This window comes from Herpailurus yagouaroundi, unplaced genomic scaffold (genome assembly GCF_014898765.1).
Source record: "Herpailurus yagouaroundi ecotype Mexico unplaced genomic scaffold, PumYag 216, whole genome shotgun sequence".
Classification (NCBI taxonomy): domain Eukaryota; kingdom Metazoa; phylum Chordata; class Mammalia; order Carnivora; family Felidae; genus Herpailurus; species Herpailurus yagouaroundi.
The window spans coordinates 9,129,993-9,156,013 of record NW_024412447.1 but is presented as its reverse complement, the minus strand read 5'-3'; the positions used below and the strand labels follow the sequence as shown (position 1 = coordinate 9,156,013).

The following is a 26,021-nucleotide window of genomic DNA, read 5'->3' as shown; positions in this document are numbered from 1 at the left end:
AGACCTCGGAAGGGGGAGAGACCTTAAAATCCTAAATAAGCCATGATACAAGTAGGTCACCACAGAACAACTGCGGGGTGGCATGCATGTATTCAGTTAAAGGAAAAAAAGGACAGATGAGCAGGATAGGGTAGATGAAATGTGCACAATATTAAATGTGATAAAATGATCAGATTTGTATTATTTAGTCAATTACAGCCCCCAAAACCCACAGTACATTTTTGTGCCTGTTTTAAAACACAACTTACAGTTTTAAATTATAGCACTTGAAACAAAAAAGAAAAAACTACTATGAAATGCATCCTACGTTTTGGAAAAAGAAAAAAAAAATGCCAACCCACTCAAAACTGGGAGTGTGAATTTGTCTTCAGAGTCGTTCTCTTAAGATTAAATGGCTCCCACATCTAGTGCAGCGCTGGGCTGGAAGTTGGTAGCCTTGACTTTTTCGCTGACCCCTTGAGTGTCCCTTCTCCTCTTGAGAATCCCTGGCCTGTCTTCCTGAGAGAGTGTGTATGTGGAGCATAGGAGGTGTGAATTTCGAGTATTCTGGAGATGAATACAAATGTGGGGGAAGAAAGGGGTCCATTTTTGCAGGAGGGTCAACCTGCCAGGATGAGGGAGGTGGCTTTCTGGGTAAGAGAAGGGCTTTTTGACAGAGATCTCTAGCTTGGTAAGGGAAGACCGGGAGAACAAATGTGGGGTCTCTCTTCTCCCCTTACTGCCCGATCCTGCAGCCCCTGGGGGAGGAAGGACCAGGAGAGACTGGAGGCTGTTGCCTAGCAACGGGAGGCGCATCTGGATCGATGGGAATGGCAGGCGAGGCTCCAGCCCCCAGCCCGGCTCTCTCTTTGATCTCACCCGGCCCAGCAGAAACCTGGGGGGGATGCCCAGGGCAGCCTGCTTGATTAGAGCTGAGTCAATAGAGGGAATTTTCCATAATGAGATTGTGTGGGCAATGGAGGCAGCTGCCCTGGCTTCTCCTGTCACCCTCCCCAGTGGGTGGAAGGGGCTTGTCTGTCTGTCCTGCACACACCCCTCCGGCTGATTACTCCTGGAGCTGCACATCACCAGCAACTTTGATTCTTCTAAGTCTTGCACTGCCAGAGACTCAGAGCCCAGCCCTTCCCTGGCCCCAGTAGTATCCAGGCTCCCGACACTTCGTCCAGATGGGGAAACTGAGGCTCAAAAAGGAAAAGAGATCTGGTCACACAGCTTCTAGCTCATCTTGCCCTTCCTCGGCCCAGCTCCTGGGTGTGAGCCTGAAGGATCGGGTCCTTGAGGGGAGAAGGGGGCAAAGGGGATAATGGAAGCTGATGTCAGCCCACGGGCTCCTCTGACTTCAGTCCACGTTCAGCCCCAGAGGCCAACTAGGAAGAGTCCTCAGAGAGCAGGGAGTCCTGGCACACAGATGCCTCTCCCTAGGATGCCTCACCAAGGCCACCTGGCTTGGACCCTCCCCAGGACACAGAGATCACCTCTCTGGCAGCCCATGCCACCAGTGACAGGTCAGCCATACAAAGCTTCTTTCTCAGGCTCCCTCTGCCCAAACCTCAGATACCCATTCTAGCTCAGGCAGCCACAGGGACACTGTCTGCTCCCTGGCTGAAGACTGCAGCTCCCAAAGGCTAGCGAGGGCCCGGAAGAGAAGTAGAGTGGGCTGAGTGGGATGCGTTCCTTTGTTCCACTAGGGTGAGGGGAAGGGAGACTAATGAACTCCTTGTTTGTGTGGTCTCAGCACTGGTCTACACACGCTTGCCTTCCAGGTTGAACTGGTCGGCGTTATTGTCAATGACCAGTATTACACGTCCTGCTCTGGTCCACTGGTCTATAATACTGATCTGCGTGGGTCTGTGGGTTCCCGCACTGTCCACTGTTGATGTACCCAGTCTGAACTCCAGCTTCAGGCTCTCCATGGCCTGTCCTGGGCTACACTGGTCTGTACCGGATCTCACCTGGGCTGAATTGCCTATACTGTCTGCTCCTCTGTAGGGAGCAGAAGGCCGAGGCCTCCTTGTCTCTAGGGACCGGTCACCGAAATCCTCTGCCCTGGGAACCCAAACCAGAGCCAACAGGAGCAAGGACAGAGGTTCTGGGCTGATAGGCAGGGGCCTGGGTCCCAGGGCAAGTCCTTTGTATCCATTCAAGACAAGCTAAACTCCAAGGTTTACAAAGCATATGACAATGTGACCTGTGTGAAAACGTGAGCACACGCAAAGTCTGGGCATACTAAGAGCAGTAACCAGGGACCTTTCCTGCTGAGGTCTCTGGCAGTGGTAAAAACAAAAAAACAAAAAAACAAAAAAACAAAAGGAGCTCCCCATCAGGGCAAACACAGGCTGACTTTCAGCGAAGTGTCACAGATGGTTTAATAAAGGTTCACAGCTCGGTTGCTTTGTGCCAAGCCCTGTGCTGGGCACAAGGGACACAAAGATGGATGTTACCCTTGGAGAGCCCTTGGAGTCACTGCCCTCACTAGCCCAGGGAGCAAACAGTCACAGTAGGACGAAGAGAACTGGAGAGTAGTAGCCAGTGGGTAAGGCTCTGAGAGCACAGCAGAGGAGCGTCCCCCAGTGGAGGTTGCAGAAGGCTTCCTAGAGGAGGTGATGCTTGCGCAGAGTCTTACAGGAAAAAAAACGGAAAGGGAAGGGCATTCGGGGCAGAGGGAGCAGCGTGGGCCAGGGTGTTCTTAGGTGGACCAGAGTGTCGTGCGTCTGAGACACAGGGTACCTGGACAGATTGTTCAGGACCCAAGGGCCAGCTAAGCTGCCTGGGCTTTGTCCTGTGGACAGTAGGCTTGCCCGCCCTCCCTTGCCTGCCCTGGACAACCCATCCTGGCTCTTAGGGACTCAGCCCGGCCGCATCCATTCCACGGCAGACCCAGACTGCAGGGAGGGGACAGCTCAGAGCCCTGCCCGGGGCCCAGTGCAGGGCTTGGATGGGGGGGACCGGAGTGGGACCACGAGTGAGCGCTGCAGCCCAGGCTGTGGTGCCAGCACCCCTACGGGCCAGGCTGCCGGCCCCTCCTAGAACCAGCCGTCCAGGCCCAACCCAGCCAGACCCAGCCCAGGGGCTCCGGCCAGAGCCTGCCTCTGGCTCCAACAGGGGCAGCAGGAAGCTCTGACTGCTGAATAATTGAAAGGAAGGCTTTCAGCGATTCTCCCTCCCCCCTGCCGCGTCTTCTCGAGGGTTGGGTAACAAATAGCAGTGCCAGCACCTCCCAAGAGAGGCTCCAAGGCAGGGAGGAAGCTCACGCTGCTAACCCTCTGGTTGCCAGGCTGGCTGAGTACTTCCTCCCAGGCCTCCTGCCGCAGCAGGTACTGGTCTCAGTGGGTGGCTGGCTGTGAAAAGCCGCCTTGTTGGCCCGTCTTTACAAGTTGGTGCTGATTTGGAGAGGTACTCATCTACCTGGTCCCGTTCTGATTTAGACTGATCTATATGCCTTACTGGTTAACTCACGCCTGTCGTGGTTTAGACCGGTTGGCATCATTTATGGGCAAAACTAGCGGTTAACACTTACTCATAGAACTTACTGTGTACCCTTAATTTAAAGGTGAATTACGTCACCCCTAAGCAGGGGAGGGGTGTAGGTATTTATATGAATCCCATTTTACGAATGAGGAAACTGAGCACAGAGGTTAAGTCGTTTTAAGGCACACAGGAGATGACTTGAACACGGGCTGGCTCTTCGGCCACTTGCTGGTCTGCGCCTGGCTAATGTGCATCGGGCTGCCCTTAGGGCCAGACCGCTCCATCCAAAGGGCAGGGATCACCAAGAGTGAGGGCACTGGGCGGCAAGAGAGAGCTTTCCAAAATGCAAATCTGACCATGACCTCCCCAGCTCAACAGCCTTCACTGACTTCCCATTGCCTGCAGGGTATGATCCTAGCTCCTTCGTTCCCACTCCCCACCCCCCTGGCCCGCTGTGCTCAGCCCTGCACAGGCCTATGCTCTTCCCTCTTTCCTCTCCAAGCCTTCTTCCCACGCACCCCCACACTGTGCCCACAACTTCCTTCCTTCCCTTCTTTGTCCCACCAGCTCCTACTTCCACTTCAAGATCTCGCCTCCGGGAAGACCTCCCAGCTATGCCCCTCCCCACACACCCCAGCTCAGTTGATGTCTCTGCCACATCTCCCATCCCAGTACTTATCTTGCTATATCATAGGCATCGGTACATTTTCGCCTGCATCTCTTATCCCCTGAGGGGCCCTGGAGGGGCCACTTGCTGAATAGCTATGACACAAATGAGTGACCCGAACCTAGAGCTGAGGGTGCTGTTACCTGGCCCCGTGGCCCGTGGCCCCCAGCCCCACCCTCTTGCCTGGGCAGCATAGGTCTTCCAGTTTGTTGCACCCACTACTTGATTATCTTTACCCCCCTCCCCATGCTCATGCTTGCGGGCTGGAGGTTTGGAGAAGGGTCCCCACAGGGAAGGGAGGGGTCAATAGCGTCAGTGCCAAGGGTGGGAGGAGGCTAGAGGCACACCTGGATTCCTCTGCACAGTGGAGATGGTCTTTCTTTTCCAGCTTCATAAAATATCTTGACACGCAATTATTGTTGCACACTTCCTTCTACAAAGACCTGGACCCAGTTTCACAACCTAAGTACCTGGGTTTCCTGTGGGTAAGGTCCGTCACGTTTCTGATAGCCACCAAGAAATTTTTTTCCTCCAGGAAACTCAGGAGGCGTGTCCCTCCCCACCGCCCTCTCCACACACCGGGCTCACCCTGTGTTCACAGACCCCGCCTGCACCCCATCATGCAGGCCATGCCATCCTGCCCCTCCTAGTCCCAGGTCCCTGGACCCTGCCGTGTCTCTGCCCTCTGCCCGTGCTTTGCCCTGCCTGTGCTCCCCCTTCCTTACATGGACAAGACTCACCCTTCAAAGGGCCAGTTCAAACATCCTTGCCTTTGTGAAGCCTTCTCTGAGCATCAGCAGCAAAGACAGGCCCTCTCTGGTCTCTCTTTTTGCTCCCCCGGCATGGAAACCAGGATCTGTCTTCATAACAAGCATGTCACTGAAAGAATGAATGATCCTACCACGTCATCAAGTAGGGAGTATTGTCTTCAGTTTACAGATGAGAAAACTTGAGGCTTGGGGAGGTTTAATGACTTCCCTTGGTCACCCAGACAGAAGCGATAGAACTGGAATTCAGGCTCAAGTCTTCTGACTCTGAATTCAGAGTCTTCTTGTCTACCCCCCATCCCTGTCCTGGGCCAACAGGAGACAGCGGAAGGACCTTACTGGCAAGATGGCGGCTAACTTGTGCGTGGCCATGGATCTAGAGCTTGCTTGAAGCTGTGGCCTGTACCTTGAGGGGGTGGTGGCCCTGAGTCCTGGCACTATCGCTGGGAAGGTGGGTCTCTGGCGCGCAGGGGCAGGGAAACGAGCCCCCAGGAGAAGGGTGCTGTGCTCTGGGCCAGATAGGTTTCTGAACCCCAGGAGCAAAGGCAGCCCCTGGGGGCCTGCCTTGGGGTGCCCCGGTGCTGGGGGCTGAGAAGATGGGGAGGGGGAAAAGTGGCCTGTAGGGAGGGAAGGGAAAGCGGCCGGGGTCAGTCCGGCAAGCCCCCTGGAATGGTGCCCATCCCCTGCCCTGGCCGGCCTCTGCCCTCTCCTCCCTCTACAATTAACTCCCTGGTTCACTCTGGGGTTTCAGTCTTCCCGATGTAATGACAACCCCCAAGTCAGGCCCAGGTTATGGGCTCCCAAGTGCCAGACCCCCTGACCTGGGGCTTCCTAGACATCTTCACCCAGATTTCCGGGGATTCCTCACACCCACCGTGTCCAAAAAGAGGACAGTCAACAACCACCAGTATTCACTGCACGCTAGGCACCCACTGTGATAGCGTTTCCCAGGGGTTAGTCCTTTACAGCAAGTCTCTGGGGAGGATGCTATCATTAGTTCCATCTTACAGGCAAGGAAACTGAGGCACAGAGTTTCAGTCACATGACACTCAGCTCATGGGTTCCCAAAGAGCCGCCCTGTCTCCCCATCAAACCAGAGTTCCCCAGGACAGGGCCCACGCTCCCCCTCAGACGCGTATGTGTCCTGCGGCCGCCTCTCCCAGGCCTGGCCGGGTCGCTACTGACCTGAGCGTCCTACCCTTCTGAGCCCCGGGGTGAGTGATGATCTCATTAGCTGAGAGGCCTCCGGCCCTGTCAGCAGACTGGACCCCACAGCACAGAAGGGCTGCTTCACTTTCACTTCATCTCTACCAGCAGAACTGGACTTGGAGGTACCAGCAGCCAGAAAGTGTTCCATCCTGTTCTCAGCCAGGCCTCAGCGGAGCCCCGCTTGGGTTGAGGAAAGGAGGCAAGCCCAGGGACTCAGTCAGGGCTCTGGCCCTGGAGTCCCTTCCTGGCCAGCAAGAGAGGAGATGCTCCCCTGCCCCGCCGGCATTAAATTAGAGTTCCATGACTCCATGTGCACATGGGTGTGGCTGGCCCGTGGGACCTGACCCAGTGCTGAGGACAGCCTCGGGGCTGAGCTCTCGAGGTGGCTGGTGTGGCTCTGACCACTGACTCCATCCGCAGGAAGAGGATGGGCTGAAGGCTTGGCAGTATATATACGAGTTAGCATTACCTAGATTTCTAGAGTAAGAAAGGACCCACGGGACCTTTGAGTCCAGTGTCCTCATCGTCCAGAGAGGGAGAGTGACTTCCTCGGGGTCTCACAGCCAATCAGCAGCAGAGAAAACATTTCCCGTTTTCTGCTCCACCTCTAAAGGACTCAGTGTGAATGTCCCCAAGGACCTCAACATGTTATGGCTCAGGCCCCACATCTGCCTGCTTGACCCCCACAAGCTCCTCACTCCCGACGCACCCCTCTTTTGCCCTCCACGCTCCCCATCACAGTAAATGGCCTGCACCATCCATCCGGTCTCCCAAGCTAGAGACCCACTGTCATTCAAGACACTTTCCCCTGTCCTACATCCAGCCAGTCATGGTCCCGCCAAATCTACCCATTTCTTTCTTCCTTCCTTCCTTCTTTCTTTTCTTTTTTCTTTTCTTCCTTTCATTTCTTCCTTCCTTTCCTTCCTTTTTTCTTTCTTTCTTTCTTTCTTTTCTTTCTCTCTTTCTTTCTTTCCTTTCTTTTTGAGTTTATTTATTTATTTTCAGGAGGGGTACAGAGAGAGAGGGAGAAAGAATCCCAAGCAGGCACTGCACTCTCAGTGCAGAGTCCTACATGGGGCTTGAACTCATGAACCATAAGATCATGACCTGAGCCTAAATCAAGAGTCAGACACTTAACTGACTGAGCCACCCAGTCACCCGCATCCATTTATTTCTTGAATTGAGGTCCAGGCCTCATGTGCTTTAGTGTCCCTGTCTCCAGCCCTGCCTCACCCCTTCTGGGAAGCCGTCCCTGACCAACCAGGTTGAGCTGCAGAAACTCCTCGAATCCTTTGATCACACTACACCACTGGTCTCCCAACCCAGCCCATGAGCTCCCAGACTTTCATAGGGTAAGGCCCAGAGTAGATGCTGGGTGGGTATTTGCTGAGTGAGTATAATGTCTATCTCGTGTTGGAACATTCCTGTGATGGGGAATTCACTTATCCTGGGACGAAATGAACTGCTTAGTTGTTGTTTTTTTTCAAGGTTTGATTGCTAGGAAAAAAAAAAACAAAAAAATCCTGTCTCGGACTTAGCTGAAGTCTGCTCTAGATGACTTCCCTGCAGGAGTCCTGGCTTTCTTCTGGAGCAGCCCAGATTGTCTAGGTCTTTCCTCTTCTCAGTGTGATCGAGGACTCACTCACAGCATCAAGGGCACTCGAGAACTTGTTAGAAATGCAAATTCTCAGACACCACCCCAGACCTACTGAATCAGAAACTCTGAAGCTGTGTTTTAACAAACCCTCTGGGTGACTTTGACGCCTAATAAAATTTAGCACTGCTGGGGCGCCTGGGTGGCGCAGTCGGTTAAGCGGCCGACTTCAGCCAGGTCAAGATCTCGCGGTCCGTGAGTTCGAGCCCCGCGTCAGGCTCTGGGCTGATGGCTCGGAGCCTGGAGCCTGTTTCCGATTCTGTGTCTCCCTCTCTCTCTGCCCCTCCCCCATTCATGCTCTGTCTCTCTCTGTCCCAAAAAAAAAAAAAAAAAAAAAAAGTTGAAAAAAAATTTTTTTAAAAAAATAAAATTTAGCACTGCTGTTCTAGACGCCAGCCCCCAGCTGCCGGTCCAGAGATAGTGTGTTGTCAGAATCACTGGGCAAACATTAACAATGCCCCAGAGACTTGGATTCAGTAGGTCTGGGGTGGGTCCCAGGTAGGATAGACATATAAAATACAAGACACCCAGTTAAATTTGAATTTCAGGGGTGCCTGGGTGGCTCAGTTGTTTAAGCGTCTGACTCTTGATTTCAGCTCAGGTCATGATGTCATGGTTTGTGAGTTCCAGCCCCACATTGGGCTCTCTGCTATCAGCACGGAGCCTGCCTCAGATCCCCTCTCCCTCTCTCTCTCTCTCTCTGCCCCACCCTCACTCTCCCTCTCTCAAAAATAAATAAGCATTAAAAAAAAGATTCCCTCTTGGGGCGCCTGGGTGGCTCAGTCGGTTGAGCGTCCGACTTTGGCTCGGGTCATGATCTCACGGCTTGTGAGTTCGAGCCCCACATCGGGCTCTGTGCTGACAACTCAGAGCCTGGAGCCTGCTTCTGCTTCTGTGTCTCCCTCTCTCTCTGCCCCTAACCCACTCGCATTCTGTCTCTGTCTCTCTCATAAGTAAGTAAACATTTTTTAAAAATTAAAAAAAAAAAAGATTCCCTCCTAAAAATTTTCTGAATTTCAGATAAACAAGGAATTTTTTTTGGTATAAGTCTGCCCCAAATGTGAAATTCATGAATTTCTAGTTTAATTTTGCTGTGCATCCTGTATTTTCATTTGCCAAATCTGGAAGCCCTACCTCATTTTAACAAGCTTCCCCACAGACTCAGCCAGGTTTGGCCTAAATCCTCCACCATCCTTCAAGTATTTCGAGATGGGGATTCTGACCACCTGTATATTCTTATCACCTCCCCCTTCTAGACATTGTGTTTTTGTTGATGTAGCCTAAGAGAACACGCACTTCTAGCACCACGCTATGATACTGACTCAAATTGGGTCGTGACCATTGAAAAACCCCTAAATCCTTTCTAAATACGCTGCTTTAAATTATGTCTATCCCATTTTTAGAAAGTGAATTCGGGATCCAGTTTCCAAGTGAGGGATTTCTCACTGTCCTGCTCAACCTTCTTCAATTCCTCCCATCTTTCTAGCCTGTTGAGTCCTTCTAGAAACTGATTGTATTTAGAAGCTTTCCCTCATGCTGTCGTCTATGAATCTGATCATCAGATTATCAATGTTCCATCCAGTCAGTGGTGACCATACGGGATCAGACATGGGTGAGGACAGAGCCCTGTCCTGTGGTCCTTCACTAAATACCTCCATCTAATGTGACATCAACCCATTAATCAGCTCCCTTTGAGCACAGGTCAATCTATCCGCCAATTACAACGGTGCAGAACAGGATATTAGTTCCAATAAATCGCAATCTTTCTCTCTCTTTATGCAATTTCACAGGGATTCCATAAAAAATAATGTCAAATGCCTCTCAGAGAGACCGTGTGTCTGCAGTAACTCCCTGGTCCGCAGGCCCAGCAACTGCAACTTGGAAAGAAGCAGGTTTCACGTGCAATGACTCTTAGGGGCCTGGCCCCTCGTCTTGGGGTTCAGGGGTCATCCTCCAATCACCTGCCTCTGGTTCCTGTCTAGTGGCCTCCAACTCACCAGGTGAAGCTGGGAGAATCCACCGTCTGTCCTAGTGAAAATCCAGACTGTCCCTGCCCCCATGCCTATGCACCTCTCTCTTTTACTTCTTAGAGACACGTCTGAAAGATTACCTGGACAGTCCAGCAATCTTACTTAGCCGGGCGTTCTCCTGATTCTAGGGATAGAACAGCTCAGGGTCTGGAGATGTGTGCTCAGCACTGCTCCCACCAGCTTCCCCTCCTCTGCCTTCAAGGAGCTCAAACAAACTTCTAGGCAAGGGCACCACGCCCATGTCAGAAGGAAAGAGTGCAAAGCAGCATCTCTCAGAACCTGGCTCCCCCGAGGCCTAAGCACTTTATCCCTATACCCTCAGCTCGCCTCTTCCATTGCCAGTGCTGGGTAGGCTCTGGGGAACCAGAAAGAAGGGATCCATCCCCCCAAAGCGCTCACAGTTCAGAAGGGGGGTCAGATGCAAAGAACAAGTCGAACTTCCGTTATCTATAGAGGTGAGGACAGAGCTAGAGCACAAGGAGATAATGGCTCACCCTTCCTCAGAAGCAGGGACAGCTTCCCGGAGGCGGTGACATCTCTGGGCCCTGAAGGATGAACACAAGTCCCCCAGGTGGAAAAGTGAGGAATTGGAATCCCAGCATAGGGGAACCATAGGACACAAAGGAGTGAGCACATGCCTTGGGACAGATGACCAAGGCCGAAGGGCTGGATGTTGTTTGCAGGAGGAGGTGTAGCACGGGATAAAGTTGCAGGACAGCGTAAGGCAAAATGCGAAGGGATCTTGCAACCCATATTAAGGACTATACCAGGTAGTCCTCTGTCCCGCCTCGTGTTGTGATATCTTCTGTTTGTTCCATCCAGGTGCACTGGGCACCGCCCGCTCGCTCAGGCACTTTGCTGGCACTAGGAGTTGAAAGCCAAACTGTCCCCAGCACAGAGGGAGCCAGACCCGTGAGTCCACAGTGACAACAGTGAGCGGCAAGGGCTCTGGCAGGACGGCACCAGCCACGGGGTTTAAGGGAAGCCTTCGAGAAGGTGGTGATGCCTATGGGCAGTGACTCTGGGGACACAAAGGAGTCAGGAGAAGAGAAGGAGTCCCAGGGAAAGGGAGCACTGAATGGAAAAGCCTGGACACAAGAGAGATGCGGAATCTGTGTGGCAGGGTGTCCGTGGGGTGGTTACAGCTAGACCAGAAGGCAGGCTGTGGCACGACTTTAAGCGACCGGAAGCCACCAGAAGCTGTTACTCAGGTCATGACACAGTCTGATTTGCTCCTGGACTGATCTCTCAGGTTGCTGATGAGGGGGCGGGGAGGCGGGCAGGATGCCGGAGCAGCAGATCAGAGTGAGGGGCTTGGATTTTGGTGGCAACAGGAGGGGAGCGAGTGGATAAATGGAAGTGATACCAAGAAGGGATGGGGGACCAAACTTGCTGACAGGTGAGCTGTGATGGGCCGGGGCAGCAGGGGTCTCCAAGCTCCACATGTGTTCCTGGCACAGGTGACCAACAGCCAGAAGGGTCACCCATGGGCCAAGCACTATGGCCAAGGCAGGTGGAGAACAGGGCTCCCAGAGCTCTGTGTGGGGCTTGATGAGTGTGGGATGCTTGTGGGTGACCCCAGGAGAGGCCCCGGTGGAGCTGGGGTGCAGGGCTGGGCTAGGACAGAGGCAGGAAGCTGGCAGGGCTTAGGGATGGAGAGAGAGGTTAGAAGAACAGGTTTGGTCTGTAAAGTCCCAAAAGCCTTCCTCTCCTGAAAAATCTGGATGATGCTCCCAGGCACAGGTAGGGACCAGAGGCTCGGAAAGGGTCAGTGACATCCTCAGGGTGACACAGCAAGGAGTGAGGAGCCTGGCCTAGAACCCAGGGACTTGGGATTTAGGGGGATGGACACATGAGCTTATGTTCTCATCGCCACCTCATCATCCCTGTCTGTCACTCTGTCCCCTTCTCTACCTTCCAGGTTTTGTGGCTCTGAACACCTCCCACGCCATCACTCTGAGGCCCATGAGGGGAATGTGTGTTGGGAGGTTGTGTTGCAGGAAAGGCCCCGTCCAGGATGTCCAGACATGCCCAATCCCTTCTTCCCACCTCCCTCCACCCCTTCCCTCTCTCCCATCCCACTCGCTGGGAAGAAGGCCTCCCTGTTGCTTAGCAACTAGCTGGAGCCTAGGAGAAAGGAAATGGAAATAGCTCAGGAGGTGCCTCCCCTCTGTCAAGATAGGTCCTTGGTGTGTGTGTGCGCGTGTGCGCGTGCGTGTGCTTGCACGTGTGTGTATGCCTACTCTGCTTTGAGCCTAGTGTGGAGCCTTACCTTTCAAGACATGCTGACGCCCACCTCGCCCTGAGCCTGCAGGAGGATGTGGCTGTCTGGAAAGCTAATGTCAGTGCCAATTTGGTTGTATCTTCAGAAGCAGTGTTTCCAGAACAAAGGAGGGGACAGACCTGTGGGGCTTCAGTCTGGATCTGGCCCACCGCTGGAAGGCTGGCTTTGGGAAAGTTGGCCAGATCAACTGCAACCTGCATCTGTGGTGGGAATGCAGTTGACTTCATCTTCCTATCTCCGCAGGGCTGCCCTGGGAGCTGGGGACACACGTGACCGCATGGGCCAGCAGGACAATGGGTGTTTGGGGGGAGGAGGTGGGGGGTTCAACTGAGGCTGAAGGGAAAAACAAAAAACAAACAAATTTTACCTGGGGCACCTGGCTGGCTCTGTGTGAAGAGCATGTGAGTCTTGATCTCAGGGCTGTGAGTTTGAGCCCCACGATGGGTGTAGAGATTACTTAAATAAATAAACAAACAAACAAATAAATAAGCAAGCAAGCAAGTAACCAAACTTAAAAAAAACAACAACAACCTAACACGTTTTCCCAGAGACCAATGTGGTTGCCTACAACCACAAGGGAGTTGCAAGCAGAGGCTAGAATTCAGGCCCAGGAACTGGTACAAGGGAGAGAGGGTTGCCCTAAGCGGTTGCTAGGTCCCTCCCTGGAGAGGACTATTCCAAGCACAGGGCCCTTAGAGGCCATCTAGTCCAACCTGCATGAACCCACTTTACAGATGGGAAAGCCTGGGGTCCAATCTCCCCTCATGCCCTGAGGCGTGACCCGAAGGTGCTAACCTGACGTTCGCCCCCCTCTGCAGCTTGAGGGGGAGCGGATTAGAGCCATGAGTGGGCCTTTAAATCTCCAGGATTAACCCGCGCGGAGAGGAGCTTAGCAGGTGGCCGAGAAGTGACCATCCCGCCTGGTGTCTGTGTCTGTCTCGCAGGGCCGAGGCCAGCGGCTCCGGGGCCAGCCGCCATGTCCTCCACCGTGAACAACGGGGCGGCCGGCATGCCGTCCCCACCGGACGCGGCGAACGGCTTCCCTCAGCCGGGGGCCTCCTCGGGGACCTGGCCGCGGGCCGAGGAGGAGCTGCGCGCCGCGGAGCCGGGCCTGGTAAAGCGCGCGCATCGCGAGATCCTGGACCACGAGCGCAAGCGGCGCGTGGAGCTCAAGTGCATGGAGCTGCAGGAGATGATGGAGGAGCAAGGGTGAGCGGGCCACGGGGCGGGGCGGGTCACGGGGCGGGGCGGGGCCGGGCGAGGCTCGGACTGCAGTCAGGCTGGGAGGGGCCGCACTCGGAGCCAGTCCAGGTGGAGCCACTGCAAGGCCAGAACTTGCCTTCTTGTATTCATTTATCAACCGTCTTGGCCGCCTGCTCTACTTCAAGCTCTGAACTAGGCTCAGATTCACAGAAGCCAAGGAGACACACAGTCCATGTCTTCCAGAAACATCCAGTCCGGGGGGGGGGGGCGGGGGAGAAGCAAGCAAACACCTATGCTAACCAACTCAAGGTCTCAGTTTCCCCTTCTCGAAAACAACTCTACTGAGCTTCCTGGACTGTGCCAAGGTGGGTGCTGCAGCCAGGCAAGAGGGGACGATGGGCTTTTTTTAGTACAAGGCTACCTGTGGTTTCAGCAGAGGAACCCCAGCCAGCAGCCACACCCAGAAGCTTCAGTGTTACCTGTCCAGTTCAAACCCAGTCACAGGGACACACAAGTGCGCCAGCCACCGTGCTGCACAATGTTGGAGCTGGATCAGGGTCACTTCCTCAAAGACTGCCCCTCACTCCCTCCCCGACTGAGAAGAGAGACAACCATGTTTAGAGCCAACTCCAGCATAAAACGGATTGGAATCGTGGTTAAAGGACAGGACAGGAGAGGACCAAGCACTTCAGGAGCTCAGAGGAGAGATTCTGAGAGGAGACATTCGAATGGGCCTTGAAGGATGAGTAGGGGTTCGCCAGGGCTTGTGCATCGATCAGTCAGTAAGGCTCTTTTTAGGGACTTTCCTCAAAAGTCCAGTGGAGACAGGACAGGCCTGACACATGGGGCTGGAGGCAAAGAAACAGAACAAAGCCATTCCCATTTGTGCAGCTCTAAGGAAAGCTGGTAGTCTTGAGTTTCCATTTTGTATCTACCCTGAGGATTTTGAAACTATTGGGCTGGCTGTTGAGGGAGTCAAAGTGAGGAGCAGGGCCCGCCCATCAGACTGGCACTGTTGGGGAGCTGACAAGTTGGAAATGCCCAGTGCACTGGGGCCCGGAGCCACACTGGGACAGACAGCCTGTGTACAGAAGTGCTTCTAAGCCTCGCCTTTGTCCGTCCAGGCCTCTGGGCTCCCCAAGAGGCAGCCAAGACATGGTTCACCATCACTATAGAGCCCAGGAAGACACTGAAGCTCAGACAGAGACAGTCCCTGGCTGCAGGCAGAGCCAAGGCTGGGCCCAGATCCAGGGTCCTCAGGGAGGCTGCCAGGCAGGGCCCCTGAGACACAGAGACTTGGTGTTCATCTCCAGCTGGGGACCAGGTGGGGGTGGGGGGGTCCCTGCCGAGAGGGATAAATGGATGGAAAGCAGCTGAAGGCAGACGGAAAGGAGGCTTCCAGCTGGCAATGAAACCAGGTTTGATGAGCCGTGGATGTGGACAGAGGAAATGAGATCCCCAGGGGCAGGGTCAAGTAGGGGTGGGAAGAGGAGAGCCCACGGACCTTATTTCAACCTGCAAATCCCAATAAGTTGGGGCGACTTGGGCAGTGAAGGGTTGACGGGCAGGTGGGCGAGTTGAGGGAACAGGAGGGGCGCCTGGGCCAGAAGAGGGCCAGCCTTCTGCGCTGCATTCTTGGAAACTGTCCCCTCCCCCTCCCACAGCCCCACCTCCTTCCTGAGCCCCCTCTCTCCCCCTTGAAGAGCCCCATCCTCCCAGGGAATCCCTAAGGCACCCCTCTCATGGGGCTCCTCCCCTCCCCAAGCCTCCTCCCCTGGCTGAATCTCCCTCTCCTCCAGGAGCCCCCAGACCCTCACGGCACACAAGAAGGTCATCGCAGGATGAGGGCAGCCTCACGCAGAGGGGATGGTCAGGCAGAGGTCATTTGACCATGACCTCAGTGTTGGTCCCCTGGCATCAAGGACCGTGCCTCTCTGGGACGCACCCACTAGGTCTCCAGTCAGGACCCCTTACCCTACCCAAGCCCTCACTCCAACGTTTATTTATTTTTGGGACAGAGAGAGACAGAGCATGAACGGGATAGGGGCAGAGAGAGAGGGAGACACAGAATCGGAAACAGGCTCCAGGTTCTGAGCCATCAGCCCAGAGCCTGACACGGGGCTCGAACTCACGGACCGCAAGATCGTGACCTGCCCAAGCCCTCACTCCAGATGGTCCTTAGCCTGGAGTCTCCTGTAAAGCTAGCTCTCAAGTCACCAGTGCCCCTCCCCCCGCCCCCAAACCCCTAGCGGCAGCCTGGTCAGTGGAGGGCACAGCCACTCCGGAACCCAACAATCCAGAACTGAGCAAGCTATGGCTACTGGGAGTTGTTCTACGTCCTGTGGGCTGAAGATGTACAGGGCTCTCCCACCTCCAGCCAGTCCCCAGAAGGTGCTCCACAAACACTGGGGACCCTTGCTCTGTTACAAAATCCGGTCATTAATATCCATTTCTACAAACACGGGTTCATTCGAGTCTGTTTACCAGGTTCTCAGGCATTTGACAGATATTCCCACTAGTCACAGGAACACACATTCTTTGGCCCCATTAAAAAGCAATCCCTTCCTTAATATTGATGGATGGATGGCTAATTCACTGGTGATTGATGCTGCATTGGAATCACCTTCACGCAGCCTGCAATCACCATGGGGCCAGGGACAGAGTCCCTCGCCTGTGTGATGTGCTGTTCCCACCCCAGCCCCAACCTGTGCCCCTTCCTCTGCCCCGGAGGCAGGCAGAGCCATGCTCTGGGGCTTGGAGCTTGGAGCCTCCCTTCTCCCTGTTCTGTTTCCAAATCCGTCAAATGGGAAGAGGAAGACCGCCCACCCTCTCCGAGCTGGAGTCAAGAACAAATTAGTGACCCAGGGACCCAGGAAGTGATTACGTAGGAGCATCCCAGTCTGGGTGGAGACAGGCAGAATGAAACATTTTCAACTCTGAGGACCTCTTTTAAAATGCAGTATTCTGGGGCACCTGCGTGACACAGTCAGTTGGTTAAGTGTCTAGCTCTTGATTTCACCTCAGGTCAGGATCTCACAGTTTGGGAGTTCAGGCCCTGCATCGGGCTTTGCACTGATGGTGCAGAGCCTGCTTGGGATTTTGTCTCTTTCTCTCTGGCCCTCCGTCGCTTGTGCTCTCTCTCTCTCTCTCTCTCTCTCTCTCTCTCTCTCTCTCAAAATAAATACATTAAAAAATTTTTTTTTATTTTATTTTTTTTTTCAACGTTTATTTATTTTTGGGACAGAGAGAGACAGAGCATGAACGGGGGAGGGGCAGAGAGAGAGAGGGAGACACAGAATCGGAAACAGGCTCCAGGCTCTGAGCCATCAGCCCAGAGCCCGACGCGGGGCTCGAACTCACGGACCGCGAGGTCGTGACCTGGCTGAAGTCGGACGCTTAACCGACTGCGCCACCCAGGCGCCCCCCAAAAAAATGTAATGCAGTGTCCCCTCACCCTGCCCCAGCCTCAGAGGGCGGTCCAGGAAGCAACGACGAATTTGGCACATCGTTCCCTCGTGGCCCATAGAGTGGAGGCGAGACAAGGGAGCCAGGTTGCCTGAGCCAGGCGCCTGGGGCACTGAGACAGGTGTCATTGCTGTCCCTGTCCCCAGTCCCCTGGCCAAGCCTTCGACTTCCAGTCTGGCTTTGGCACGGCTGCCAGGCCTCTGCATGGCAGGCACTGCCACCTTCGCAAGGACGGGGTAGCAGCCTCCCTACCTCGGCCTTTGCCTCTGGGAGAACAGGGAGATGGACCGGAGGTGATTCCCGACCTGGGAGACTGCTGACCTGGCAGGGGTGTAGGGTGGAAGAAGGCAGGGAGCCCGGGACAGCTAGACCCTCGGTCCCTCCTGCTCTGGGACAAAGGGTCCTTGGTCACTACTATTTATTGGGCAGCTATTATGTGCCACGCACTGCGCAGAGTGCTTTGTAAGCATCATTTCCCTTAATCCTTGTGACAGCCTTGAAAGACAAGTCACTGTCCCTTTTCACAGATGTAGAGGTCAAGGTCACAGAGCTAGAAAATGGCGGGTGCCAGGACTCAAACGCAGGACCGCCTGGTTCTCGGACCTCTTCCCTTAATCACTGTCCAACGTGGCCTCAGCTGAGGGCTGACCTCAAGAGATACGAGGGAACAGGAGACTTGAAGGCAGAGGTTGTACCTGACACCTCTTTGCCCAGTAACCAGACGGTCATCCCTGGGTCCCCACCTTCTCCTAGCAAGATGCTCTGGGGCATAGAGGGGTCCTCCCTAAGCCTCCAAGTCGATTCAATCCAGCACTCCTGGCCTCCCAATGGCCTGCGCTGAAGTTCGTCAACTTGCCTCAGACCTGCCTGCTCTGGGATGGGCCCTAAATTCCTGCACATGTCCTGCTCCAGGTCTTAGCGAACCCTGAGTCCTGCTCCTACCCCCCGGCCCCCTATGCTCCATAGACTCCAGGAGTCTGGGGAACTTGGGCCCTGGCCTGAAGCCCATCCCACTCAACTGAGGATGCGGCCCAGCCTTGCTCTTGGGCCATCTCCCCAGCCCCACCAGGTCCAGGGCCCCATGGCCTGAGACAGCCGGCCTGTCTCTCCCACCCAGAGATCCACGAGTCAGGGTCTGGGCAGCGTGGAAGGGCCTCTGCTGCCTGTCTCAATGTTGGTGCCAATGACAAGCTGGTCCCCTGAGGAGAAGGCGAGAAGGAAGCAGTTCCCATGTGCCTGCACTGCTCAGAAAAGGGGCCACCACCCCTTCTTCCCGGGCACCAGGACAGCCCAGCCGACCAAGGGCTCTGCACTGCCCAGCAAACAAGGCCAAGGCACCTGCAGCCAAATGCCCGAGTCTGAGCCTAACAGGGACAGAGGTGGACATTGATGAGCATGAGCCAGTCGGCAGGCGGTCCCCAGGTCCCAGCCACCCTGCATCCTGGATGCCTTGCTGTCCACTTCTTCCCCTGGGTCCTCCCGCCCACTCCCCACGCCCACTGCCCAGCTCTGACTTCACGGTCTCCCACACAAAGCCCTGCAGTAGCCAGTGCCGGCCTCCCTGCCTCCAGATCCCCCGCCTCTAGCCACGCAGCCACCAGAGTCAAGTGTCCAAAACGAACATCCAACCTTCAAACTGTTCGATGCCTCTCCGTCACCAGTCACTCATTTGTCAAAGCAATTTGGAGGCCACATGTGGCAGGCAAGGTGCCAGATGCTGGGACACAATGGCAATCCAGACAGACAAGGTCTCTGCCCTCAGGAACCCCCAAGCCAGTGCAGGATACAGAGGAGTCGGTCGACAGGTAACAACACAGGAGCTACCTGCTGGGACCTGGAGGCACAGGTTGCTATGGAAACACAACCTAACCTGGTCGGGGGTATCTGTCCTGCGGTAAACAGCCCATGAGTCACGTCTTTGTGCTTAGCCATGATTATTTCCACTGGCTAAACCAGGAAGTTAATTTTGTGAGGCAAAAGATGTGCTCATTTCTTCTGGCTTTTGAAAGGAATTGCCAGATTGCTCTCCAAAAAGGCTGGGCCAATCCCAAATGCTTGCTGGAGAAGGGGAGGGAAGGAGGGTAGGAGAAGAGAGGGGAGGACAGAGATGGGGTCCCTGAGAGGCAACAACGTGCCATTTTCATGGACAAACTGAGTGCAGAGGCCTGGGTCTGCTGTGAGGACAGAGTGGATGGTGAGTGAAGGACAGAGACAAGACGGGACCCCGGTCCTATTTTGCCACCATGTTTTCCATCCAGGACAATGACCTGCAGCCCAGAGATGGGAGGGTGAGGGGATTAGGAGGCCAAGATTCATCCGGCAACAGACGCGATATCTGCTGTGCACCAGGCACAGGGCACAGGGCTGAGCGAGAGAAGGCCCCCACACCCTGCCCCGGGGCAGCATGGACACAGGCTGGAGGGGGAAATGCCAGAGGAGCCAAGAGGCTGTCACAGGGATGCAGTGACAGGGGATGATGACTGACCCCAGGGTGGGAGCAAGGGTGATAATTCTGGACTTTGGTCCTTAGCCTGAACCCAGGCTTAGGGAGGGGGGGGGGGAAGGGAATAGAGAAGTTGGGGGACTCCATTCAAGACCAGACTTGGGGCTCCCGGGTGGTTCAGTCGGTTAAGTGTCCGACTTCGGCTCAGGTCATGATCTCACAGTTTGTGGGTTCAAGCCCGGCATCGGGCTCTGTGCTGACCGCTCAGAGCCTGGAGCCTGCATCAGATTCTGTGTCTCCCCTTCTCTCTGCCCCTCCCCTGCTCTCTCTCTCTCTCTCTCTCTCTCCCTCCCTCTGCAAAAATAAATAAACATTAAAAAAAAAAAAAGACCAGCCTTCACCCACCTCCCCCCCAAAACAGGGAAGCAATGGATCTGGTACTGGGATCTGGGACAAGCCACTTGCAGCCTCGCTCTTGCAGAGGTCGGGATGAGTTGAGGACTTCCCAAGGCTATTGTAAGGATCAGGAAAGCGGAAAAGTCCTGGACCTTCACTTCTCCCTTAAAACGTCTCCAGAGAGTGACTGCGGCCTGGACGTGGGAGGGTGACCTGCCCTGGGAGTGGGGGGGGACCAGGAGGAAGGGCACAGCTTCCTCCCCACAGTCTCCCCCCCTTCCCCCACCTCCCGGGACAACTCTTCCCTTTTTTTGGTCCATTTGTTTGGCTGGTCGTTGCTTGTTTAGTTGGTTGATTGTCTGGTTTGGCGCAAAAAGCCTTGAGCTTCCCCAGGGCTGAGAGCCTTGCTTGGTCGTGTGACCTCAGACAGGTCTTTGCAAGCTGGAAGGTGCACTTGTGATGGGGGGGGACGGGGGTGGGGTGGGGAGGGAAAGAAAGCCAAGAGGGCAGCCCTCACCCTCCTTGTGCCCCTGCAGGTACTCGGAGGAGGAGACCCGACAGAAGGTCAGGACTTTCCGGCAGATGCTGATGGAGAAGGAGGGAATGCTGACCAGGGAGGACCGGCCTGGGGGCCACATGTGAGTGCTCACTGCTTGGGGGTAGGGGTGGGGGAGGGAGGGTGATCCGGAAACTTCAAAAACATTCTGACCCCAGCGTGGCCGCTGGCTGACAGTGTGGCCCCAGGCTAGCCCCACTTCCCCAGTTATTACCACCTGTAAAATGGGCCCCGGAGTAAGCACATGTTCCGGAAAGTGGGAACCGACACACCGAATGCCATTGCTAGTGTGGCCAAAGAACCATCAGGTAAAGAGAGCAAGGGCTCCGCAGGGGTCACATCTTGCGCCCCTCACAGGACAGGAGGAACACCAGTGTGCCATGGGCCGTGGGCTTGGCATCCAACAGGGGAGCTATGGGGAGGCAGATTTATCTGGGGTTAGAGAAACTGGGGACAAGAATGCCACACAAGAGTGCAGCAGGCTGCTGTAGGAGTGTGAGGGCAGCCTGTCCCTGCGCCAGTCCCGGCCCCACTGGATGGCTGACCGCGCCCCATGCCTGGCAGGCAGTGCGCACTGAGGGGGCTTCATGGAATCCACTCAATGGGCCTTCCCCTCCCCTCACTGAGCCTCAGAGCCCTACCTGGTTCTGGCTCTGGGCAGGACAGAGGCTTCTAGAGCAGCCAAGGTAAATACTCTTGGCATTTCTTCGGGGGGGGGGGGGGACTAATTTGAGGAGCAGGCATTTTGCCAAGGCCCCTAAACCCCTGTCACTTTTGCTTACACCCCAAACAAAAAGAGAGCAGCATGTTCTGAGAGATTCTCCTGTTGAGGACGGAGAGAGAGACAGAGCACAAGTGGGGGAGGGGCAGAGAGAGCAGGAGACACAGAATCCAAAGCAGCCTCCAGGCTCCCAGTGGGTCAGCACAGAGCCCAACTCGGGGCTTGAACTCACAAGCCTTGAGATCATGACCTGAGCCAAAGTCGGAAGCTTAACCGACTGAACCACTCAGGCGCCCCTCCTGTCGCCAATGTCTTAAAGACAAACAGCATCGCAGGAGTAGCCAACCTGGGTGGGCAGCGGGGAAGCCCTTTCTTTGTCCTTCTGGATGGCTGGGGGCTCCGGGGGTGGGGGAGTCCCGCCGTACCCCACCTAAATCTCACCTCTCTGGTTCAGGTATGGAGAGGAGCAAACACAGGGCAGTGGAGGCTTGCGAGGGGCTCACGGGTGATCTGGGGGAGCCAGGCGATAAGGTGGCGCTAATCACCACCTCCCTCTCTGCAGCCGCCCTCAACTCACAGCACCCTCAGCCACTCCCGTGCCCTCCCTTCAGTGATGCCCATCCAGCCCCCTGCCCCCCACCCCCACCAAGAGCAGGACAGCACCTCTCTTCCCTTCCTAAAGCTCCTGAGAGCCGGATCCTCCTGCTGCTGCCCGCACCACCTCCAGACTCGGAGGTCCTGGCTTTCCCACTTGTGCCCCCTCAAATCACCCCAGTGCTTTTCTGGAAAATCACCCTCCTCTACACAGTGCAAGGGACAGAGGCCTGTGTGGACTCTCCTGCCACTTTCCCTGGCCCTTCCAGCAAGAAGCGTGCCCTTCTCCCCTCTCCCAGGCTCCTTCCTTCCTTCCTTTCTTTTTTATTTTAATGTTTATTTATTTTTGAGAGAGAGAGAGCGCACATGCACCTGCCCGCTCGTGAGCAGGGGAGGGGCAGAGAGAAGGGGAGAGAGGATCTGAAGCGGGCTCCATACTGATAGCAGAGAGCCTAATGTGGGCCTTGAACGCACAAACCACGAGATCATGACCTGAGCCAAACAAAGTTGGACACTTAACTGACTGAGCCACCCAGGTGCCTTCCAGGCTCCTTCCTTTTAATTGAATTCCCCGTCCTTCCTCAGCTCTGCTTCCTCCTCTGGCCACTGTCCCACGTTTTTCTCTCCTTTTTCAATCGAATTTCTGTAGACCATGAGGCACGTGTTGCCCCTACTTCCTTAGGCCACGCAGCCGTGGTCGGCTTCCGCCCCAATCCCTGGGACCTGCTGACACCAAGGCCTCCAGAGTCCTACTTCCGGTGGCCCGTGCTTCTCGGCAGGCCTGGCCTCTCTCTAGTCGGGGCTACCACTGTGCTTCCCCTTCTGGAAGCCTACTTTTCCCCTGGCTTCTGTGTTTCCTCCTGCCTCCCCTGGTGGCTCTCTCTGTCTCCCTTTGCCCCTGCCCTCCTCCCGGATGTTGGGCCCTTCCCTCTGCCTTCCCTCTTCTCCCCAGGAGGGGGGGATCTCACCTGTTCCCCTGCTGAGATGCCTCCTGTCAGGGGGTGCTCTCAAGTCTTTGCCAGGGGTCTTGATCATATCTTCCCCTGTAAGAACCAGGATGCACTGGGAAATTCACCAGCGTGTCCATCATCAGAAGAAATGTCCTTGAGGGTCTGTGCTGGGTGTCCCCCCCCCACCCTTCCCCGTGCTAGGAGCAGGGAGGAGACGAGGGGAAGGGGGGGCCCCCTGCCCCCCCCCCCCCCACAACACAAACCTGAAACCTGAAACCAGGAATCACCAGCAACCCCTGACAAGAAACACCAGGGCCGCTTGAACCACGAAGCCCTGTGTGTGCTCAGTAGAGGAAGCGAGAGCGACAGGCTGGGGTGGTCAGTCAGGAAGGGTCCCTTGGAAGAGGCAGTGTCTGGAAGACTCGATGATCAGGGAGCACTCCTGCTTTGGAGGCAGAGAAGAGTGTAGACTAGGCTGGGTCCTGGGATTCCGCTAGCTAGCGTGTTAGAAGATGCTATCAGAAGACTGATCTTTATCGGTTTTGTTTACTGCTCTCTCTCTGGTACCTAGAACACTGCAGCTCGCCCGATTTTCCCCAAAGCCTGGGTTTCCTCCTCTACGTGGGAAAAGGGGTGGGGCCGGAAGGTTTCTTCTAGCTCAGGGAGCCAAAACGATGTGAAAATAGCACTCCAAACGGTGACTGAGGCAAGCTAAGGAGGCTGATGGTGGCCTGGATAATAACTCGCAGGCTGGGAGGAGCCCGAGGCCCAAGGCAGAGAGGTGACAGGGAGCTGGTGACCGATGGGTCATGTGCCTTCCTGTGGACCTGGCATCAGACCGTGGATCTTCGCTTCCTAGCTCGGAGTCTGGGGTAGTGGAGGGAGAGTGTGGGCTCTGGTGTCAGACACGTCACCTGTCCCAACCTCCAAGCTCCATGTTAACCCCCCGGGCCCTGGATCCCAGCTCGACCACACCGACCACACCCCGGCTGTGTGACTTGGGCACATCCTTGACTTCTCTGGGCCTTTACTTCTTTACTTATAAAAGGGACCACTCGGCAATCTCTGTGCTCATGCCTCTGGCTTCCTGACCCCAATACCCCAACCCCCTCATGGACTGGATTTTGAGACATGGAGAAATCCAGTGCCCTCTTAGAGGGAGGTGACAATGCCAGAGCCAGTAGAATGTCACCTCTCAGGAGGAAGAGAGGAGGGATATCTGATTTTAACCCTCCATGGACTGTAAGAGCCTATGGTACCTCCCCTTCAGGAAAAGGGTCTTAAAGGGGCAGGATCACTCCCAGTGATCTTAAATTAATCTACCAGTTTGAGTGACCGTCTCTTGAGACAGACCGCCAGGACACCATATTGCTGCAGTACCTGGACTGGATTCCATAGATGGTGGCAGCCGGTGGAAGGTTTGGAGGAGGTGTGATGTGGTCAGACAGGTGTTTGGGGACTTTCTTCTTGGAAAGAGGAATCAGAAGGGTGACAGGCGGGGAGAACCGTGGGGCAGCTGCCATGGTAATCTGGAAGCCAGATGACAGACAGGAGTCAGGTCCCAGAGACATTGAGAGAGGACACGCCTTTGTCCTTGCAAACTGATTGATGTTGGGAGCCTATCTTACCCCCGAAACCCTCTGTGGTTCCCCACCATCCATGCAGCCCTGGACGCCCTGGCCTCCTACTGAAGGGTCTCCACACTCTCAACCCAGCCCGGTTCCCCGCTCCCAGCCTCAGGCAGCAGCCAGCCCGACCTGCTGTTCCCAGGTCCATGCCTTTGCTCACCCTGGGCCCTCGGTCTGGAACACCCTGGGCCCCTCTGCACTGGCTCTAATTCACCCCATCATTCAGGGCTGCCTCTAAAAACCACTCCACCAACATTCCCGGGATAAAAGTAAACCGTTTTCCTCTTTGGAATCCACACAATGCTTTCTTACTTCTCGTGGTTGCTCTCAGTTCTATTTTGTTTTTTCCCTCACTCTACTAGACAAGCTTTAAGAATAATTGTTTTCCTAGTTATGTAACATTAAAAAAAAAATGCTCGGGAGAGAGGGTTTCTGGAAAACAATATTCATAAGCTACTCCCTAACACAGTGAGCAAATTCCAGTCTTTTTTTTTTTTCCTGTGCATCCGGTTTGCTGCATAGTGTGACATCTCTGTGCCTCATGGTTTTATCTATAAGATGGGAATTTTCATGATGGTACCTATGTCACAGAGCGGTTTGAGCATTAAATGATTAAATGAGATAAATACAGACACAGTGCTTAGAATCGTGCCTGACAATACGCCCCCATGCACTGTGTGGAGCAAGGGGAGGGGCCTCAGGCCTGACTCATCCCTGTTCCCGCCACCTGTCCTGCCATCCTGCTCATCCCTGTTCCTGCCACCGCTGTCCCTGTCCCAGGCCCCAGGCAGACCTGGCATGCCAGCTGAGTGAATGAGCTGGGAAAGCAGACCCTTTGCCTGGAATCCTCCCCTCCTCTGTCTGGACTCATTCATCTGTTGATTGGCCATTATGCTCTTGGCTAATGGGAAACAGAACCCGTTAATGAGAGAAGCTGCTGGCAGGAGGAAGAGCGTGTGACAGGCAGTCTTTACTCAGGTCAGAGCCTTGGCCGTGGCGGCCGGTCCAACACATGTCCTGTGCGGTGAGGACCCTTGGTCCGTTTGTTCTTGGTCTCTCGTCACTAGACCCAGACTGTTTGGCTGGCTTTGCTCAGCTCTGTGGGGGCTGGGTTCATTGTATCACAGGGGAGTAACGCCTCCCGCACCTATTCCACAGATGTGGTGAGGAGTCAACTAGATGACAAACTCGAATTTAAAGGCAGGAAGTACTAGGGGCACCTGGGTGGCTCAGCTGATTAAGCATCAGACTCTTGATTTTGGCTCAGGTCATGATCTCACATTTCGTGAGTTTGAGCCCCACATGGGGCTCTGTGTTGACAGTGCAGAGCCTGCTTGGGATTCTCTCTCCCTCTCTCTGTCCCTCTCCTGCTCACGTACAGGTGCGTGCATGCTCTCTCTCTCTCTCTCAAAATAAATAAATAAACCTAAAAAAAAAAAAAAAAGAGCAGGGGGGTACCTGGGTGGCTCAGTTGGTTCAGCGTCTGACTTCAGCTCAGGTCATGATCTCGAGGTTTGTGAGTTTGAGCCCCACGTCAGGCTCTGTGCTGACAGCTCAGAGCCTGGAGCCTGCTTCAGATTCTGTGTCTCCCTCTCTCTCTGCCCCTCCCCTGCTCACACTCTGTCTCTCTCTCTCTCAAAAATGAATAAACTTTTTAAAAAATGTTTTAAAAAGAGGAGGAAGTGCTACACAAATCTAGAACTCCATGCCTATCCAGAACTCCGTGAATACAACCACAACTGTGTCTATAAAGTAGAGGCCAGGGCTGAGCTAACATCGGCAGCAGGGGCTGGCCAGTGAAGTCAAGGCCTGTCCTGTTTGCACATGAATTCTCAAAGCCAATTGCATAAGTGAACTTGTATCCTTTAGTCAAAAGTTCCCAAACCAAAGGGGATGTTCCTTTCCTTCTCTGGGCCTCAGTTTTCTCCTCTGTAAAATGGGGAGGTACAATTTCTCTAAATCAGGCAGTGACTCTGATTGGGATTT

At 54.8% G+C, this 26,021-nt stretch overlaps 1 protein-coding gene across 1 annotated transcript in view; it reads left to right on the top strand.

Annotated features, from left to right (window-relative positions):
• SRRM3 (serine/arginine repetitive matrix 3) overlaps positions 1–26,021 on the top strand; it is a 56,671-nt gene that overhangs the window by 8,360 nt on the left and 22,290 nt on the right. The window contains 2 exon segments of the mRNA XM_040455657.1: positions 13,024–13,288; positions 20,123–20,224. Coding sequence (XP_040311591.1) covers positions 13,056–13,288; positions 20,123–20,224 — 335 coding nt within the window. The 5' untranslated portion in view covers positions 13,024–13,055.